The 20774-nt window shown below is 38.4% G+C and overlaps 2 protein-coding genes across 7 annotated transcripts; one reads left to right on the top strand and one right to left on the bottom strand.

Annotated features, from left to right (window-relative positions):
* Window positions 1-1332: 1332 nt before the first annotated feature.
* Window positions 1333-2795, bottom strand: LOC126703547 (uncharacterized). Of its 2 annotated transcripts, XM_050402506.1 has the most exons (3): window positions 2625-2795; window positions 2149-2549; window positions 1333-2069 (listed from the first exon to the last, which is right to left on the bottom strand). In XM_050402506.1, exons 2-3 carry the CDS (start codon window positions 2179-2181, stop codon window positions 1548-1550), a joined length of 555 nt encoding a protein of 184 aa, XP_050258463.1. In that variant the 5' UTR covers window positions 2182-2549; window positions 2625-2795; the 3' UTR covers window positions 1333-1547. The 2 variants fall into 2 exon arrangements, with proteins under 2 accessions (XP_050258463.1, XP_050258462.1); XM_050402505.1 differs by having other exon boundaries at window positions 2149-2795.
* Window positions 2796-11429: 8634 nt separating this feature from the next.
* LOC126701809 (oxysterol-binding protein-related protein 1C-like) lies at window positions 11430-20463 on the top strand. Of its 5 annotated transcripts, XM_050400184.1 has the most exons (11): window positions 11439-12334; window positions 13431-13793; window positions 14342-14444; window positions 15101-15375; window positions 15472-15534; window positions 16923-17078; window positions 17204-17371; window positions 17447-17587; window positions 19199-19432; window positions 19566-19679; window positions 19788-20463. In XM_050400184.1, exons 1-11 carry the CDS (start codon window positions 11810-11812, stop codon window positions 19953-19955), a joined length of 2310 nt encoding a protein of 769 aa, XP_050256141.1. In that variant the 5' UTR covers window positions 11439-11809; the 3' UTR covers window positions 19956-20463. The 5 variants fall into 5 exon arrangements, with proteins under 5 accessions (XP_050256143.1, XP_050256142.1, XP_050256141.1 ...); XM_050400183.1 differs by having other exon boundaries at window positions 11440-12334; window positions 15101-15534; XM_050400187.1 differs by having other exon boundaries at window positions 12179-12334; window positions 13445-13793; window positions 15101-15534.
* The last annotated feature ends 311 nt before the right edge of the window (window positions 20464-20774 follow it).

The following is a 20774-nucleotide window of genomic DNA, read 5'->3' as shown; positions in this document are numbered from 1 at the left end:
CAAAGAAGCTATGCGACTCCAGCTCAATCTAGTGGACGAGGTCAAAGCGGCAGCAAAACAGAGGTTGGCGTGTTATCAGAATCTCATGGCGAAATACTACAACAACAAAGTGAGGTACAGGGACTTCCAGGTGAGGACCTTGTACTACGAAAAGTAATGGGTGCCGCTAGAGATCCTTCACAAGGAAAACTCGGCCCCAACTGGGAAGGACTCTACAGGATCATGTCATGGCAAAGGAAGGGCACCTACCACCTCGAGACGATGGACGGACAAAAGCTGCAGCACCCTTGGAACACGGAGCATCTTTGGAAATACTACCAGTAGAGATATTTTGGGAAATCGACGATTTCCAAGTTTATTTTATTCTTTTAGCTACAATTTGCCAGTTTTTCTTTCACTTTTGCTACAATCTTTTTGTGCCTTTTTAGCCCAAGGGGGCAGGTACTTTTTCTACAAACGCATTTTCTTTAAAGAAGAATATTCAGACACAACTTTGAGTTTCCACATGGATGTTTATTACGAATGGATACTATACAGGCAACAAAGTCCACAACGTGGACGGATCACCAAAACGGTGAACTAATTTACAGGTCCACAAAGTGGACGGATCACCCAAAGGGTGAAACAACTGCCCACAAAATGGACGGATCACCAAAACAGTGAACTAATTTACATGTCCACAAAGTGGACGAATCACCCAAAAGGTGAAATAACTGCCCACAAAGTGGACGGATCACCAGAATGGTGAACTAATTTACATGTCCACAAAGTAGACGGATCACCCAAAAGGTGAAATAACTATCCACAAAGTGGACGAATCATTAAAATAGTGAAATAACTGCCCACAAAGTGGACGGATCACCCAAAACTGCCCACAAAGTGGACAGATCACCAAAACGGTGAATTAATTTACATGTCCATAAAGTGGACGGATCACCCAAAAGGTGAAATAACTGCCCACAAAGTGGACGGATCATTAAGATAGTGAAATAACTGCCCACAAAGTAGACGAATCACCCAAAACTGCCCACAAAGTGGACGGATCACCAAAACGGTGAATTAATTTACATGCCCACAAAGTAGACGGATCATTAAGATAGTGAAATAATTGTCATCAAGGTGGACGGATCACCTAAAAGGCGAACTAACCTACAAAGTCCACAAAGCGGACAGATCCGCATAATTGAAAAATAACAGTCCACAAAGTGGACGGACCACCCAAAAGATGACATACTAGTCCTCAAGGAGGACGGATCACCCAAGGGTGGACGGATCAATCAATACTTAAATTTAATTGAACTCCACAAAGTGGACGGATTTAAAGTTGGCTAGAAATGCTCTTGGATCGACGAGTATTTTCTTAATCTCCACTACATGGGGAGGACGGATATTTAAGAAATTTCCAAACAGTAATAGAAGGCATAAAAATAAAGTAAAGCATTAATAACGGATAAAAAGCCCAGGGGGCAACTGTTTAATACAAAAAGAGAGACAGATTGTTCTCAAAATGAAATACAAAAGAGACAGGTAACATTAATCTACTTTTTTTAGTCGGCATCTTGAACATCTTTTGTTGGGACTGATTCTCCGTCACCTTGAGCCGCATCGTCACCAAAGAGGTCGTCTGTATTCTTTGAAGCGACGGGCAAAGCAGACGTCTGATCTTGATCATTGACGTTTATCATTGATACATCCAGGTCAGGGTAGGCTTTTTTAAGCTGACGGAGTGCATCATCGAAGCCTTGAAGGAACGAACCCCCCAGCTCTCTCAGCAAAGCGTCGAAGTCGCGGTATTCACGGACCGCGTCCTCCTTGGCTTGACGGAGCTTTTCCTTCAAGTCCTTGACTTCCTTGTCTCTGGCTTCCAAGGCCTTCCTAGCTTCCTCCGTCCTCTGCTCCAGCTCTTTTCTTACCTGCTCGAACAGGTCAAACTTCTTCTCCATTGTAGACTTCCACTTATGAAGTTGACCGAGTTCATCCTCCGTCTGCTCTGCCTTTACTCGAACACGTTCCAGAGCAGCCTCACGGTTCAAACACCGGTCCATTAGGCCCTTCATCATAACCAAGGACTGAAATAAACAAGTTAAAAGGGGTTAAAACAAAAAGCCAAGCAAGATAGACGGACTCAAGTCGACGGATAAAAGTTACCTGTGCTACGGCAAATAGACCCATCTCCCCCATTGCCTCTGTCGAGTGATTGCCGAGGTCTTCCTAGTCTTCTAAGGAAATGATTGACGAGAGTCTCTCCAAGGCGAATTTGGAGTCGTCACGGAGAAGAGGAGGAGGCTTCTCCTGACTAGTGGACGGGGCCTTCATTAAGCCTTTGCCAGACCTATGTTTTGAGGGGGTGATGGTCTTCACACCCTCTGCCATCAACCCTACGACTGGCTCCAAAGGGATTTTTTGTTGCTTAGGTGGACAGTCAGACTTGGATGCCTGTTTCCTCTTTGCCGACGACGCCGTCCCCTTAGGAACCACAATCTCGCCCGTCTCCTTTTGCCTAGCGGCTTGTGATTTTATCAGTGCCCTCCTCCTTGCGTCGTCCATCTCTGTAATACAGGACGGATGATATTGTCTACATATGGGTGAAAATATTTAAACGAAGTGAAAGATGACGGGCTTACATCTGTGAACTCTTTCGTCGTATATAATGGCCTCACGGGTAGGCTCGGGACCGTCACAATACCAATGGATTGTTCTCGGATTTACCAACTTCGCCCAAGTCCGTTCTTCCGACTTCGTCTTTTGAAAAATTCTTTCTAGGAAGCTAAACTCTTCAACATTGACCCGTGGGCGCCGTCTACCTGCATTAGAAATAGACGGTTAAAAGAAAACAACTGTAGATGACGACTGTAAAATATTAAAGCAAATATGACGGATGCATACGAGATGAATGTAAAACCCCCTAAGTTGTGTCGACGGGCATAAACTCCGTCTCTCCTGGACAGTTCATCCACCCGTCACCCTCTAGAAAGAAATACCGATTCTTCCAGTCTCTATTTGAGTCCGGTGTTTCGAAAATGATCTTCAGCAATGGGCTCCTACCGGCAAAGCTATAGATTCCCCTCGACTTATCAATCTCGTCTGGACGGTAGCAATGAAGGAATTCACGTACCGTCAGCCTTCGTTCACCGTCTATCATTGCACCATAGAGAATCTCCATGGCTATGAAGACCTTCCAAGCGTTAGGGGATATCTGGTTGACGGACAGACCCAGATAGTTTAAAAGCTCTCTATGAAGTGTACTTAGCGGAAACCGAAGTCCTGCCTTCAGCATCTGCTCGTACACTCCGACACCTTCTACCCCTTCGTAATAACACTTCTCCGACACAAATGGTAGACGGATGGGAATGTTGTCTGGAATTTGGAAGTTGGCTCTAAAGGTGCTGAAATGTCTCTCCTTGATGATAGATCTGAATTTATGCACCATCCACTCTGGTAGCATGATGAACTCCCTAAGTCCATCAGCACCAACGACAGATCCCAATGCTTGATCCCCGTCGTCATCAAAAGATCCTTCTTCAACCATCTCCATATCCTCATTTGCTGAGGATGAAGAAGAGGCAGACGGACTCCTATCTTCGCCGGGACTCTCTTGGTCTTTATGACCGGACGGGTATACCTCCTCGTATTCCGTCCCGTCACGAACCACTGACTGGTTACTTACGCACTAGACATTGCCTACAATTGACGATGAAACCTAAGACTGACGGGTCTAAAAGTACTGACGGGTGTGTAGCTCTAGCAGAAATATAAGCACAAAATGCAACTTGAAAAAATGAGAATAAGTACTCACCACACTTAGTAAATGGTGGTTGACGGTTGAGTAATCGACGGGTACGAATTCTCGACAGACTGCTCTGACAAGGATGACGACTTTGCTCTGACAACAATTTTTGGCTGAAAATAGTAGAAATGAAGGAAGAGAGGTATGTTATATATATGAGAGATGCACAGAAGATGAAGCGACGCTTCGATCCAATACACCATCCAATCAAGTAGCGACACATGGCATGCCTCATAAATGTTGACAACCTGTCAGCACACATCCACAGATTGTACCCCTTGAGGAACCGTCAACTTCATAAATCTTCAGCCGTCAATGTGATCAATCTGGAAACGTCAACTTCGTAAAATATTCAACCGTCATCATGAGCCATCCTTGATCGTCATCCCCAATTATATTTAACCGTCACCCTAATGGTCCGACCGCTCAAAGTCATGACGGACCATAGGGTGAAGGGGGCAACTGAAGGGGTAAGAAATCACACAACATTAGGCCTGACGGATTCGGGCTCATAGGCCGACTTTAAGGAAGGGCCCAGGGCTTAGCATCACTTGAAATACTTGGTGTACACGTTTGAAATCTGAGGGGATCCTAGGGAAATCAGAATGTCCGCACAAGGATAATTCTAGAAGAACCCACTCCATAAGGAAATGTTTGTCCATTATGTTTGGGATTGCTCAAAGTAGAGTCCCATAAGGAAAAGACTTCTAGTCCAAGGAGGAGAAGTCGACTTTCTTCTACTATAAAAACTTCAGTACCCTCGCAAATCAAGGTACGTATAATTTACCCTCTCTAGCACTCTAGAGTTGAGAACAATTCTAACTTGACCATCGGAGGGTATTTGGTCGACACCACACCGGTGCCCACGGCGAGATCACTTCTTTCTTCATGCAGGTTGTTAGCTTAAGCGAGTGTGGACCGTGTAGCTCACTGGTGATATTACGGCATCATCAATCAGTAAATTAATTAAATAAATAAGATGTGGAACAATGATCTGATTGTTGCCCATCAATCTCTAGTTCTTGAGAAGTAATATCATGAAAACCTACCAATGCCAAAGAATTTTCATTATGCATCTTCACCCCCTATCATGCACTTTACTATTAATAGTTAGTGTGTTAGTTATAACATGTGAGCTAGTTAGCTATGATTCTGTTCACACGTGTAAAAATTAGTTAGTTCTCTTTTGCAGTTAGTTCATTTTCTTTGTTTTGTACAGTATATAAGATGCACAACTCAATTTCTAATAAGATAGAGAAACTATTTTCCAATTCTCTAATAAACCCTGTCTGGTTTCATCTTAATGAACTATTAGAACAACAGAATTTGACTTGGTCTAGATCCATTGGATCCCCATCTTCATCGCCCCAAAGAGAGATGTTTTCCATTGCCCTTATTGTCGCTTCATTGAACCACCCCGTCAGTATTCTCAAATCCTGGTCGAACTTGTCTCTATAATCACCAAAAAAATTAACCTAAAATTTATAGTTCTTATATCAAGTGGGTTTGGATTTGTCTTACACTTTAAGGAATGAAAACGTACTTGCATTAATTAATAGGGTTCGAGCAATGCAATCTTTTGTAGTTCAATTTGCTAATGAGAATAAGTAAACTAACTCTATTCTATTTTACTCCAAACTAGGGTCATGCAAAAAATGGCCTAACTCACTTGATCCAAACCAATCTAACCCAACCTGTGCGGGTCTATTAGTGACGAAGGTTGGGTGAGCGGATTAGATAGCTAAATTAGTGCATCGGGTAAACAGCGGGTTGAATATTTTTAACTCGCCACAATCCAACCCCTTGCCTATATTATATCTAAAATAAATGTATAAAATATATTTATATACTTTGTTATGTTGCAAAACTCTACTTCCCTTTTCCACGCACTTTATTTCTATTGTCTCTTTCTTCCCTAATAATTTCTAGCCACACTATATAAGATTTTGTTATTATTCTTACTACTTACAAGTCTAATTTTAGATTCTAAAATATTTTTCTTTCAATGCAATAAACTTCTATTATTCTAATAAAAAATAATGTAGTGTGTTGTAATTATTTTTAATAAAAGTTGTTATTTTTTCTTTCCTTTTTTAATTGAGGGAGCAAACAACTATTCAGTTTCTTTGAAATAATTTCATTTAGTCAATTGAATTGCCAACCCACCCAACCCGCTCAACCTACCAAGTTGAAACCATTAAGATTTTCAACTAACATGCCGGATTGTGGGTCAATGGTAGATTAGAATATTTCCTAACTCGTCATTAGAGGGTTGGTTAAGAATATTATCCTCCACTCACTCAATCCAACTTTTTTTTTTTTTGGGGTGAACAGGAGAATTTCATTCACTAAGAAACATAAAAAACAGAGCATTTACACTCATACACAATTCCAATAGCATCAAGACTAATCTAAAGGGAAACATCAGAAGGGGGGGGACTGGAAAATTACAAAATCCTGGGAAAGAAAAGCGCCTCTTCTAGTAAGGGCATCAGCACACATATTTGCCTCCCTAAAACAATGTTGAATTCTCAATGTTGGAATTTTCTTAAGACCCTCTCTACAGTCAATGATGATAACTTCATTGCCATTATTTCTGCCGTCTTCATTTTGCAGCAGGTCCACTACAAGCTTCGCATCCAACTCAATTATAACATTGGTTAAATTTAAGTCAATACATAGATTGATTCCATCCTGCAGCGCCTATAGCTCCATTGCCACACTGGTGGTGTATCTAATGGCCCCAGCAAAGCCACTCACCCATTCCCTATGAGAATTCCGAATAATTCCACCTCCTCCTGCTTCGCCAGGATTTCCCAATGATGACCCGTCTATGTTCATCTTGAACCACATCTCAGGAGGGGAAAATCACCGAACTTGGATGATAGTTTATGGGCATCTCACCCTTTCATTCACACCAAGGAAAGCAAATTTAGCAGCTTTGGATATTGTCTCCTCCATTAGAGGTTTACAAGTGGAATTTTCCCTAAAAATTACTCTAGTTCACCTAAGCCATAAGCACCATACACCAAACGAAAAAAAGGGAGCCCCAAGGAATGTTAGAGATGGACCTTTGATGAGAGGTACAGTTTATTCGTTGCCAATCTAGCAAATTTGTACCATAGAATATGTTGGGAGGAACAAGAGGGGGAAAGGAGTCCCAAAAAGCTTGAGCTTGAGGACAATCCCTCAAAATATGGATGATTGACTCCACCTCATTGCAACAAAGGGGGCAAGAGAGATGAGTGTTTAAACCTCTCGCATTGAGAACCTTTCTTGCAAGAATGATTTTATGGAGACACTGCCATAAGAAGCACCTGATTTTTGGAATAGTAGATGTTCTCCAAACCCAATTTCCCTGGAAAGATTCACCTTGAAGAGTGTCATGAGTCTCACAAGCTAGATTGTACGCTTCCTTAAGATCAAACTCTCCATTGGGAAATGATGCCCAAGAAATTCGATCCACACCCAAAGCAACCATGGGAATGGGAGTAGCTTTGATTTTTTGACTTAAAGAGTTAGGGAAAACAAAGGAAAAACCCCCCCTAAATTCCAAAAGTTATGTCGTGTAACATTTCTGAGGAGGATAGAATCTTCATTTCTCTGAAGAAGGCCTGTAATGAGGCTTCTGATCGGACCATCACTCAGCCACTTATCATGCCAAAATGATAGCTCGCTCTCTTTACCCGCTATCCATTTAATATCTTTCATAAATATTGGTTCACCTTTCTTAAGAGCTGCCCATGTGGGTGAGCAAGATCTAGGTTTAGGCCGAAGCTGCCTTCGTCTTGTCAAGTATTTATGGGAAAGGACTCTAGCTCAAAGAGAGTCCCTCTCCTGATGGAAACACCAATTAAGTTTGGCCTGTAAAGCTGAATTCCTTTCCTTGGCCGATTGGAGCCCAAGCCCTCCCTCTTTCTTCGGCTTCGTGATTTTCTTCCAGCTAACTAAGTGAAGCTTCCTTTTGCTATCCATAGTGTCCCAAATTAAGTTACGGCAAAGTTTGTCTACACTCTGAGTAATCTTTAAAGGGAGGGCAGCACATTGCATGGAGTAGTTTGGGATGGTGGATAAAGTGGCTTGAGTCAAGACAAGTCTCCCAGCAAAGGAGAGGAGGTGGGTTTTCCATCCCGCTAATCGGTTTTGGATGCGTTCAACCATTGCCCCAAAGTCCTGAGGAATTGACTTATGTTTTATGGGGAAACCAGGATACTTTCCTAAGGAAGGGGTAGACCGTAAATTTAAAATATTGCAGAGTTCCTCTCTATGATGTTGGGCCAGATTGGGGAGAAAAACACCCGAGATTTTTCTACACTCACCTCTTGTCCGGAAAGGTCACAGAAAGTGTCTAGCACATCCCTTATAGCTCGACAATTCTTAACATCAACCTTGGCAAATAAAACCATGTCATTTGCAAAGAAAATGTGGGAAAAGACCACGCCACCTCTAGAAGCTGAGATAGGATCCCAAAGGTTGTCATCGCACTTATCTAATATGAGGGCCCCTAAAATTTCCATGCAAAGTATAAAGAGATATGGGGAGAGGGGATCCCCTTGCCTTATTGCCCTTGAGGGCTGAAACGGGTTTGTAGCTCCACCATTAAATAACACCGAGATGGAAGATGATGAAATGTAGCTTATAATAAGAGAGATGAGGTGTTTAGGGAACTTAAATAGCACTAAATTATCTCGAATGAAGCTCCATTCAATACGATCATAGGCTTTTTCCAAATCAATTTTGATGGCCATGGTGCCTTCACTACCTCTCTTTTTGGACATAGTGTGAATTAACTCCTGAACAATGATGGCATTGTCGATTCCCTTTCGATTAGGCACAAAAGCTGTTTGGAAAGGAGAGACTAAATAATTCAAGGTTGGTTGGATGAGGGTCACAATAAGTTTGGTTATGACCTTGTATACCGTATTACACAAACCAATAGGGTGGTAGTTGTTGGGGGATTCCGGATTTGTACACTTGGGAATGAGAGTAATCAAGGTTCTATTGAGATATTCTGGGACCTTCCTAGTACTAAAAACTTGCTTAACTTCAGCCTTGACCGAATTTCCCACAATCATCCAAAAACGTTAGAAAAAACCCGCATGAAACCCATCTGGCCCCGGTGCTTTGTAGGGTTTAAGAGATTTAAGGGTGGTAAGAATCTCATCATCAGATACCAGAAGCTCAATTGTGGATATATCTTCAAGTTTCAAACTATTCCTTCAGAAGAGGGGCTAGCAATCCTGTCTAGGGACATTGCAGTGGGAAGTGGTAAAAATATCAAGAAAACCTTGCTTGACAAAACTAGCAATTTCCCGCTCCCCATTTAACCAATTACCCATATGGTCTCTCATGCTCAGAATACGGTTCCTTCTCCGGCGGATCAATGTTGAATTATGAAAGAAGGCAATGTTTCTATCGCCCTTAATTACCCAAGAAATTCTCAATTTCATACTCCCAAACTCAGCTTCCAAATTGGCAATTGTAGATAGCTAGGCTAAGAGAGATTTCTCCAAGTCAATCAGGAAATTGTTAGGATTATTCCCAAAGGCAGATTGAACTCCCCTGAGCCTGGAAGAAACTCTTCTCTTTCTATGGAAAATACTATCGAAGTGATCTTTGTTCCAAATTTTTGCTCTATTTGTAAAGGACGCGATAGCATTAAAGAGAGACAAAGGGCCAGACCATGCGTCATGGTCCAAGCCAGGGAAAGAAGGGTGAGAAAGCCACATTGATTGGAACCTAAATGGCCGAGGGAATTGGATCCCATGATCAAGCCTCAAGAATAATACAATAGGGCTATGATCAGAATGAGACCTTTCCAAGTGCTTCACACAAGCTACTGGGTATAATACATTCCAATCAATGTTTATAAAAATCCTGTCAATTCTCTCTTGAATGAGATGAGATAATGGTTGCCGATTCGTCCATGTGTAGCGAGGAGCAGAAAAACCAAGATCAATCATCCCACAATTATTCAGACACTCTTGGAACTTGATAGCTTTAGAGATACTAACCAGTCTACCTCCAAATTTATCCTCCCGACAAATTCTCCCAAAGCAAAAGCCTTTCTGTAAATTTGGAACTAGCATAGATAGCAGACATCAACCACAAGGAATTTGAAGAGATATCTCTCACCATTGCGTGAATCTCCTACTTGGTGAAAGAGAGCTCAAAAACTTCCACTTAGGTTGAATCCCAAAGAACCCATAAACCTTCGGTGAAACCGATATTATTAGCATGGTTTGCCCTATCAAATTGAAGCCTATTCGTAACATTTTTGGCTCTAAGGCCACTAGTCTTTGTCTCAATGATGATCATAATAGCAGGATGATGGGTCTAAACAAGACTATGGACAAAACTTTGGAAGGAAGGGTTTAGAGCACCCGGACAATTCCAAATTATGATATTCATTATTAATGATAAAAAACAAAAATAAAAAACAGGGGGGAGAGGCAAGATTACTCAGAGGCAGAGGACTCACTTGCTTCTTCAACTTGCATACTGTCAGCAAGCACATCTTGGTATACCTAAGAGGAGGGGCCGACTTCAACCTCTTGGACCATTAGACCCTCATTTTGTTTAGAATTTGGGCTTGGACCTTCCTCTCTTCCTTTCTTAGGCAGCCTTAACTTGGGATCAATTCACTTCAGCATGGCTTTGGAGACATTAAGAGAAGCTACAACTACAATATCCCCCAAATTCCCTGTAGGAACAGATTGCTCATTAGTGGAATCTCTCAATGGTGATTTGATCGAGGGTAGCTCTGGAATTCCGTTGTCCAACACTTCCACAGCTCCCATTTGGATCCCATCATCCTTGTTAGACCAATCCCCATCAGCCAAGATGTTAAGACTGGCTCCATTAGCGCAACTCGCTGTGAATACCAATGGTTTATCCATTGGGTATTTGAAAGCATGACCAAAATTTAGTTGTTTCCCCTCCAAAGTATGATTCAGGCTGCCTCCTTTCGAACTCGGTGCACCACGGGATTTTTGATAATTTCGTGAATTACGAGAGTGATGCTTGGAAGTTGACTGAGGTATAAAGGTGCTAGTAATGTCCTTTTCATCAGCTTGGTTAGTGCGATCTACCACAATCGCACTATCCTTTGTTCGAGGCCTTGGGAGATGCTTCCACACCCTTTCTATTGGGCCTGATGGGTCAATTTTGGGGTTAGGTAGGCTCAATCCAACTTGCACACTCCTACTCTTAACACTAAGACTATTATTACTCCTAAGATACAAGACAAAAATGTGTTAATTGGAATGTTTTGTGCGTCCCTTATCCTTTGTATCTTCTCCTTTTATAATGTGAAAGTTCCTACCACTATTTAAACTTTTCAAAAAAAAAAAAAACTATTTGTCTTTTATCGTTTTTTTCAACAAAAAATTGCCATGTGTCGCATTTTATTCAAAACGTCATTGCTCCATTTGTCATCGATAAAGATTGGTGTTGATAAAGATTGGTGTTGACATGGTATCTTCAATATCAAATCTCGCCTACATTAAAAATAATAATAATAATAATAATAATAAATTAATAAAGATAAGAGTAATTATAAAATAGAGATAAAGTTTAAAAGCTATTGGTGGAAGACTTGTTGTAGTTTTGGATCATTGAACATATATTTTGATTGACGTATCATGCTAATTTTGTAAAACCATATTTCTTTATAAAGCTCACCGACTTGTCGTCTCGTCGTGATATGATTACGGTCAAAGTCAAAGCTATCACCCCCGAACCCGATCTTTTTTAATTTCTTTCACCGGGACGGTGACGGCCAAAGCCAGCTTGTCAGTTTCGCCACTCTGGCGGACTTTTCGGATTCACTGTCCAAAATTCGTTAATACCAATTCTTCATTAACTCTTTTATTCTTTCCATTCATTCCTTTTTCGAATCTCAACCAAAAAAGAAACAAACCTGTATCACCGAAACGAAAAAAACCAAATCACCGTCCGATTTTCACGCCAACCGTTTCGCTCAAACTACTTCTGAAATGATTTTTTCCTGATCGTTCAAGAATGCACCCACTCTATCGCGTAACGCAAGTACCGGATCGCACCTCCGCCGCCGCCGCCGCTATCACCCCTCAATCTTTCTCAGATTTACTAAGCATGCCACCGCCGCCGCATCCCAATACGCCGTCGCTTCGATCGCTCTCCACTCACAGCTTCCGCATCAGCCCCGATCACAGCCGCCTGATCAAGCGGTCGAACTCCTCGGCGCTCGAGCGGTCCACGCGGCAAACGGCGCCCATGTCGTCGCTGCGAGACATGGACGTTGTGATAAACGACATCGTAGGGAGTGGAATCTCTGGGGTTCTGTACAAGTGGGTGAACTATGGCCGTGGATGGAGGCCACGGTGGTTCGTGTTGCAAGACGGTGTTCTCTCTTACTATAAAATCCACGGTCCCGATAAGATCGCGGTTAATCACGAAACCGAGCGCGGATCAATGGTGATCGGCGAAGAGTCGTTCCGCCGTCTCTCTAGGAATAACCGCACCCAATCCCGCCTCCGTAAACCCGTCGGAGAAATACACCTCAAGGTTTTTCTCTCTTTCTTTATGCCCTGTTTGGATGATATCGGTTTTTTAAGTTAGAGAAGAATTTACTGTTTTTTAGTTTTTAGAAACCGAACAAAACCTTAATTTTTGTTAATGAAGAAATAAATGTGGTTGATTGTGGAATGAGAATTATACAGTTTTAGGCATAGTTTGCTAAAATTTCATTTTGTTTGAAGGCCTTTTATCAATAGTGGCGAACATAGAAACAAAAAAGTACTTTTTCTATAGTTTATGGATTCAATATATATATATATATATATATATATTACACTTTAAAAAAATAAAATAAAAAGTACTTTTTTAATAGTTTAGGAATTTAAAAAAAAAAAATATATATATATATATATATATATATATATAAAAGAGAGAGAGAGAGAGAGAGAGAAACATTTTCAAATAATTTAAGTTGAAAATGAATTTAAAATTTAGAGATGAAAAAACAATTTTTTTTTTTTTTTTTAAGTATAGATATGAAAAAACAAATTTTTTTTATAAGTTATAGGAATGAAAAACGAAATTTGGTTCACTGTGAAATGAGAATTATATAGTTTTTAGTCTAAAATATTGTTTTCGTCTCTAAAGTTTGCTAACTTTTCTTCTTCTTTTTTTTTTTTCGGAACTTTTCAAAAAGTTTTTATCAATAGCAGCAAAAATAGGAAAACGAGAGAATTTTTCAATATCTATCATTTTGAAGTTTGAAGACAGAAAATGTAACATTTTCAAATAATTTACGTTTTGAAAAATCAACTTTTTAAAGTTTAAGGATGAAAAATTCATCAAAATTCATGCAAATTTTAGGGATAAAAATTGGACAGAAAGTGTAACATTGTCAATAGTTTAGGGTTGAAAAACAAACTTTGTAAAATTTAGGGATGAAAAATGAAATATATGTGAACTTTAGGGATGGAAATAGCATTTTAGCTAAAGTTTTATTTGATTGTGTTAATATAGTGTTTGATTGTTCCATTACTTATCAAAAAAATATATATGGTGTTTGATTGTGCGATAAGAAATGTAGGGTATGTTTGATTGATTTTGATAATAATAATAATAGTAGTGAATGCATGAATGCTTAAAGGTGTGTTCGATTAGGGAGAGTAAGTCGGACGAGAGGAGGTTTTCAGTATACACGGGGACAAAGAAGAGGCTGCATTTGAGGGCAGAGAGTAGGGAGGACAGGGCATCATGGTTGGAGGCGTTGAAGGCGGTTAAGGACATGTTCCCACGGGTGTCTAATGCAGAGCTAATGGGGCCTGCGGTTGAGAGCAAGGTGATCTCCACGGAGAAGTTGAGGCAGCGTCTTTTGGACGAGGGGCTTAGTGAGGCCACCATCCAGGACAGTGAGGACATTATGAGGAGTGAGCTGTTGGAGATGCAAAAGCATCTTGTGATCCTCAAACAGAAGCAGTTGTTGCTCATTGATGCACTGCGTCACTTAGAGGTATGTCTTATATAAGTTCTTGACAGATAGGGTTGGATTGGACATGTTACGTTTATGATCTGGTCTACACTTTTTGGACTCTTTTACCTAATCATTTGTTTTTAACCTACTCCTAAATAATTTTACATTTTGTGACACTTCTGAAATTTGACAGTTTAACACACAATTTCAAAGCAGAGTGTGCTTACAAATTTTTTAAAAGCAATATTTACCTAAAAGACTTTTTTTGCTTCTTCTTTTTGATGATGTTGTTATTATCTTCATTTTGTTTTTGTTTTTTAATTCTTTATGTATAGTTAATTACATTAATTTGCATTTAGTGTTAAAATTTTGAAAGCCATTGGGTTAACTATTAATTTGGAATTAATATTCACCATGGGCATTTGTCTTTTCTTTCTTGTAAACAAGCTTGTAAATAGAGAAATTTGAGTATTAATTTTGTGGAAGATACATTAATGGGTAAAAGTTTGATTTTAGTTGATCATTGGAAGTGGAACTCAGTTTAACTGGTAATGGAAAAGTTACTTCCTACCTATTGCTTCTTCTAGACAGAAAAGGTTGACTTGGAGAACACACTTGTTGATGAAAGCCAAAGGCAAGCAACCGAGCAAGGATCTTCCTTTAGATCAAAGCAAGACAAATATATCAGCGGTATGATGTGAAAAACTTTATTTTTGTTTTTTTTTTTTCTTAAATTCCCAGTTAATATGTACTCATGGTGGAAGAATTTTCAGTGGGACATATTCAAAAATATTCTTTAAAACTAGCTTTATTTTATTTTTCTTTCAGTAGTAAGAACAGGCCTTGTGATGGGTTAATTGAATTAGTGTAGCAGTAATTCTCTTTTTTGTATATTTGTGGTTTATCTAGTATGGAACAATGATTCCCATATGCTTAATGGCTAGCTGCGTTTCCCAGATATGGAACACTAACAGTAAAATTTAACAAGCCTGGTAGGAATAGGACTGACTTCCTATTATATTATCCGATGGACCACATTGCATTTTAGAAGAATTGATTCTGGTAGCTTGCTCTTGTAGTTATTATCCTTTGCCTAAACTTTGGGAAGAATTGTCTTTTACAGCAGTTGCATGCAACCAATGTCTCACAGCCAATGGGAACCACTCACCTATGGACCCCACATGATATACAAGACACTACCTTGTACATTTGATTCACATTTATTTCTCTGTTCAATAACAATTTGACATGTTGTGGGCTCTTTATGCATGCTAGATTCTCTCCTACTTGATGTACTTCTGTCTTCAAATACTAATCGTAGCATATTTTTGTGAAATATATTACAGAGGGAAGTGGAAGTGATTCTTATGATGATATTGACAGACATGAAGTAGAGGAAGAAACTGATGATGATGTCCATGCATTTTTTGATACTCGAGATTTTCTTTCATCAAGTTCTTTCAAAAGTATTGGATCTGAATTTCAGAAATCACCACTTGATTCTGATGATGAAGAGTGTCTTGACTCTGAAGATGGTGTCTATTCTAACCTGAGATCTGTTGGATGTCCTCATGTTAGGCGCCGTAAGAAATTGCCTGAACCAGTTGAAAAAGAGAGAGGGGTCAGTCTTTGGTCAATAATCAAAGATAATATTGGGAAGGATCTCACCAAAGTTTGTCTTCCAGTTTATTTTAATGAGCCCCTCTCTTCTCTACAGAAATGTTTTGAAGATCTTGAATACTCATACCTTCTAGATCAAGCTTATGAATGGGGTAAAACGGTATTATTCTACTAAAAATCTGATGGTGTTGTTTGCCTTTTTGAAAGTTGGTTGGTTGCAAATAACTGCACATTTTCTATAGTTAAATTTGTTTTTTGTTGATACTTTAGCCAGTAGCACTAGCATGCCTATAAGAACTACCACAATCTTGTTGGCATGCTAGTTCTTTTTCTTTTTTTCCTTTTGCTGAATAGTAATGCCTCTGCAATTATTTAATGTGATTTATAGAGTCATTAACAGATGCATCTGGCCTGATTTATTTACTTATGATGTTTCATTTTTCACTGTCGTCTTCTTTTATGTGTACTTCATTTGGGGCTGGTGATTCAAGAGTGGCCAATCACGTCAGTGCTTTCTATTATTTTCTACATTTCACCCATTTCCTGAGTGGAGTGGTAACTCTCCTACCCAGCCAAAGATGAAGATAAAGATGAAATAGAGAATTTTTCTTCTTCTTTTCTTTTCATTTCCATTTTTTTTTTTTTTTTTTTTTTCTAAAAAAAACTGTTGCTTAGTAACGTTTAACTAATGCCAGTTTGCAATGTCATCTGGTATCCTTAGTTTCTGTGTACGTGTAGGTGTTTGTAATGTGAGCATTGAATTTACTATGTTGCCATTTTGTAAAAAAAGATGCTTTGTATCTGTTAAAAGATATCTTCTGCACATATCAAAACTAACTTCCCATTTCCTTTTGAATTCAGTTTAACTAGAGTTGATCAATAAGTGGAAAGGATAGTATTATTTCTTTTAATAGTCAATGGGAGATGACTATTTTGCCTCTTAATTTTCCAAGTGCCTAATGGGCTGGTGACGGCAGTATTTTATCTCTAGCCCTGCCTTGATGCTGGCTTTACCAAATAAACGAATTGGTTGAAAAATTAATAATACTCCATCTATTCTGTATCTCTTGTCTACCTTGAATAATAATTCCTTTATTCTTTATCAAAAAAATAAAATAAAATAATTCCTTTATTCAATTTATGAATTCTTAAATAGATTGAAGTATAAGTTAAGAAAGTGATTAAAATTTGTTGATTGAATTTTCATAATGGACAATATTCTAGGACATCCCAAAATTGAATAGAGGACCAACAATGTTCTGATATATTTATTTTTTAGTGAAGATGTATTAGTTGAAATGTGACTGTTTATATGGTTGAATATGCATTCTTATCAGAGGAGTCACTTTGTTTTGTTCAATTGATTAAATATTACCTTTATTGTCTAATACAACCCAATGATGCCTTTTTTTTTCGGAAGAAAAAGATAGACCTTTGATGCCTTTTATTGCAGCCAGTTTATGGTATTGGGTTTGTCTCGATAAGTTTATTTGTAGTAGTCTATTTTTTTTTTTAACTTCTTTTGATGTCCTCGGTGAAAATATGTAGGGTAATAGCCTTATGAGGATTCTGAATGTAGCAGCATTTGCGGTATCAGGGTATGCCTCTACAGATGGAAGAACTTGCAAGCCATTTAATCCACTATTGGGTGAGACGTATGAAGCAGATTATCCAGATAAAGGCATTCGTTTCATTTCTGAGAAGGTATTATTATCAAGTTAAATATTTTAGTAATTATGTTCCACCAACTATTGTGTTATTTGTTGATAATTAGAATCAAATTTGCTGATAATTAGAATCAAATATTTCCGCTGTTCATCTCGAGATAGGTCAGTCATCACCCAATGGTTCTTGCATGCCATTGTGAGGGGCGTGGCTGGAAATTTTGGGGAGAAAGCAATTTAAAAAGTAAATTTTGGGGTCGTTCAATTCAGCTTGATCCTGTTGGTCTGTTGACTTTGGAATTTGATGATGGAGAAGTTTTTCAGTGGAGCAAGGTATGTTTTTGACATTAAATAACATTTTCCAACTTCTTTAAGGTGCCTGCTAATTGGCTAACACTTTACCATCAGGTAACAACATCCATTTACAACCTCATTTTAGGAAAATTGTACTGCGACCACTACGGTACAATGCGTATAGAGGGGAATTGTGACTACTCATGTAAGCTAAAATTCAAGGAGCAGTCAATCATTGATAGAAACCCTCACCAGGTGGCTCTCTCTCTCTCTCTCTCTCTCTCTCTCTCTCTTACTCAAAACACTAACATTAGGCATCAGTAGAAACACTGAAAGGCTCTTTTTATGCAAGAATTTGAGAATTGCTTAGTAACTGGCACTTCAGAACTTTTATATTAATCTTATATAATTTGGAACTTCTTTTGATCCTTTTTCTTATGAATTAAATGAGCCTTTTCACTAAGACTCAATGTATCACATAACTACATTAATATTTTACACACTTGTTCCATCTTCTTTTTTTGAGTTCATCATGCATTAAAGGATTTAAAATGTTTCATCTGTACACTCTTCAGGTATTTTGATTGTCTCCTTTTTCTCAATAATTTGTTTACTAATTTAAGAAAATGTATACGGTCTAAAAATATGTTATCATGCACTCAATATGTACAAATGCCCTCCATATGGTATTTTTTATGCATTCAATGTGAATAAAGTCCCCAGGGTCAGATTAAAAAACAAGGGAAAATTTGGGGAATAACAACCTCGTAGTGGGAAAAATGGTTTTGTTCGTTAGTAAGTGAAATGTTTAATTTATTGACTTTTCTCTTTGTATTTGATTCTCACTTCATTACATCTGTATTACATGAATGTTTGCACATTGTGGTTGATTCTAATATTTTCAACGTTAACTTTGTTTGTGTCAATGCATGTAGGTGTTGTAATAATTGTTTAGCCTCTAAAATGGATATGATATTTGATGTAGCCCTGGAAAATTTTTAGTTTGTTGCTATTTCTCAATTTAGTCAATATAAAATTTATTTCTGTTAGGTCAACGTATGGAGTACAATTGAAACAAAGGTGTATGGTTTTAATGGAGTACAATTGAAACAAAGGTGTATGGTTTTAATGGTCTAATTATAGGTATTCTAGCCTTCTAGGTTGGGTGTTACGTTTTACAAGTTAGCTAGTTTTATATTAGGGTAACTGAAACTCTTGCAAATTAAGGGTATTTTGGTAATTTAGTTGAGTCAAGAACTATCTAATAGGTTTTAAGTATCTCAGGTTTGATTCATTTAAGTCCAAGTTGTCATTTATTACCTTATTAGGTTCTTGGTTTACTTGTCTGATTAGGAGTTCTTTACTACTTAAAGTAGGATTCTTGATTCTATTTGGAAAAATTAAGATGTAGATATATTAGTTGATTAATAAAAATATTAAGTGTCTTGAGTATTGAGGCCCGTTAGCCTTATTGTTTTATTTTTCTTTATTTTTAACTTGTATAGTCCGTCTGCATTGGTCTTGTTACTATTTACACAACTGTTCACATACACTGTTGACAAAATATGGGCTGATTCAATTTCAGTTTCTTCTCACCTCTTTTTAACCCTGAATCAAATCTTTTCGATTTCCTATTAAAACACTAATCATTTTGAATCGTAACCCTTCTTTCTTGAAATTATAAGTCCTAAATTCACTAATTTCCTCTACTTCTTCCAAAAACACATGTAGACAAATTTCCCAATTATTTTCTACCTAAGTGTTGCTTTAGAGAGTTGGATAGGAACTGCATTGCATAATTTTGGTATTCTATGGACCAATATAGAGCTGTCATGATTTCTGTTTGTAATTTAAGTTGCATTGCAGGTACAAGGTATTGTCCAAGATAAGCATGGTAAAACAGTGGCAACTTTGATTGGGAAATGGGACGAGAGCATGCACTATGTAATAGGTGATTTCTCTGGGAAAGGGAAAGAATTAGATTCATTGTTAGAGACCAGGCCTTTACTTTGGAAGCGGAGCAAGCCATCCAAATATCCAACCAGATATAATCTAACACGCTTTGGCATTACGCTAAATGAACTTACATCTGGACTTAAGGTGATGATTGTTTACCTAGTCATTTTATTACTGCCTCATCATCTTATCCTTTCCCCTCTTCCCCCAATCTTTCCATTTGTTAGTGAAGAACGAAATCAGGCATCATCTCTGCTGACATCAAACTAACACACAGGAGAAGTTACCGCCAACAGATTCAAGACTCAGACCTGATCAGAAGTGTTTAGAGAATGGGGAGTATGAAATGGCTAATTCAGAGAAGTTGCGGCTAGAACAGAGACAGCGGCAGGTTATAATCCATGCATGCTTTGATAGTGTTTTGTTTTTGGTCTTTTGTTCACTATTCCTTTTTAAGTAGGATGGAAATAATGGAAATTGTGTCAATGTGAATTTGCAGGCACGGAAGATGCAAGAGAGAGGATGGAAGCCGAGGTGGTTTGCCAAGGACAAAAGTAGCAATACGTACTGTTATATTGGTGGTTACTGGGAAGCAAGGGAAAAGCATAACTGGGAAGCATGCCCTGACATCTTTGGCCAGCTCTCAAATGATCAAAATGTTGACTAACCCCCTTCCAACCCATTTTTTCCCCTCTATATAGTTCTTTACCTTTTCTTCCCTTCGTTCAATCTTCTTTCTTCACATAAGGCCCCTTACTCTCTCATCTCATTATTATTTTTTCATATCATTATTTCTTTAAATACACAGAAAAGGGGCTTCCATGCTTGCCATTTCGAGCAGCTCGAGAGGCCACATGAAATACATGAGACAATGTTGAAGATAGTGTCATCACTTAATAAAAGACTTCACAAAGGCTCTGTCTCCAACTTTGCCATCTCTAAGAGAAGAATATGTAGCTGCTGGCTCATTACTTCCTGCTCTGGCTTTCAATCGATTCTAGCTTGGGGGTGGGTATGGGTCGGATTGCAGATGCACTGAACTAAAATTCATGTTGTTTCTTATTAGAAATTTAGTTTTTTTTTTTTTTAACAAATATCAGGCTATTATACAAAAAAATTGTAAGCTTGTTCAATTCCCTATTCGAAGCCAATTAAAGCAAGGGCGCCTCATATCATGTATGGTCGTTTATAGTGATTTTTTACATTTTTTTATTTGCAAATTTTTCTCAGAAAAGATAGTGATTTAAATTCATAGAAGTTTAGCACCAATATTATTATATTAATTAATAATGCTATAAAAATCCGTCTATACAACATAGATTGGTACATTTTGAAACTTTTTCGTGCCTCTATGTTGTGATTTCGACCTACAAGTGCAAAAATGACGTTTTGACTGCTGAAATCAAACCATCGAATTGAATTGAAATATAATGCCACAATAAGCTTCAATGAATAATACACTTTCTTAAAATTTATGACTAGATAC

The sequence above is a fragment of the Quercus robur genome, chromosome 10 (assembly GCF_932294415.1).
Source record: "Quercus robur chromosome 10, dhQueRobu3.1, whole genome shotgun sequence".
Classification (NCBI taxonomy): Eukaryota; Viridiplantae; Streptophyta; class Magnoliopsida; order Fagales; family Fagaceae; genus Quercus; species Quercus robur.
This window is presented reverse-complemented; position numbering and strand designations above follow the sequence as displayed.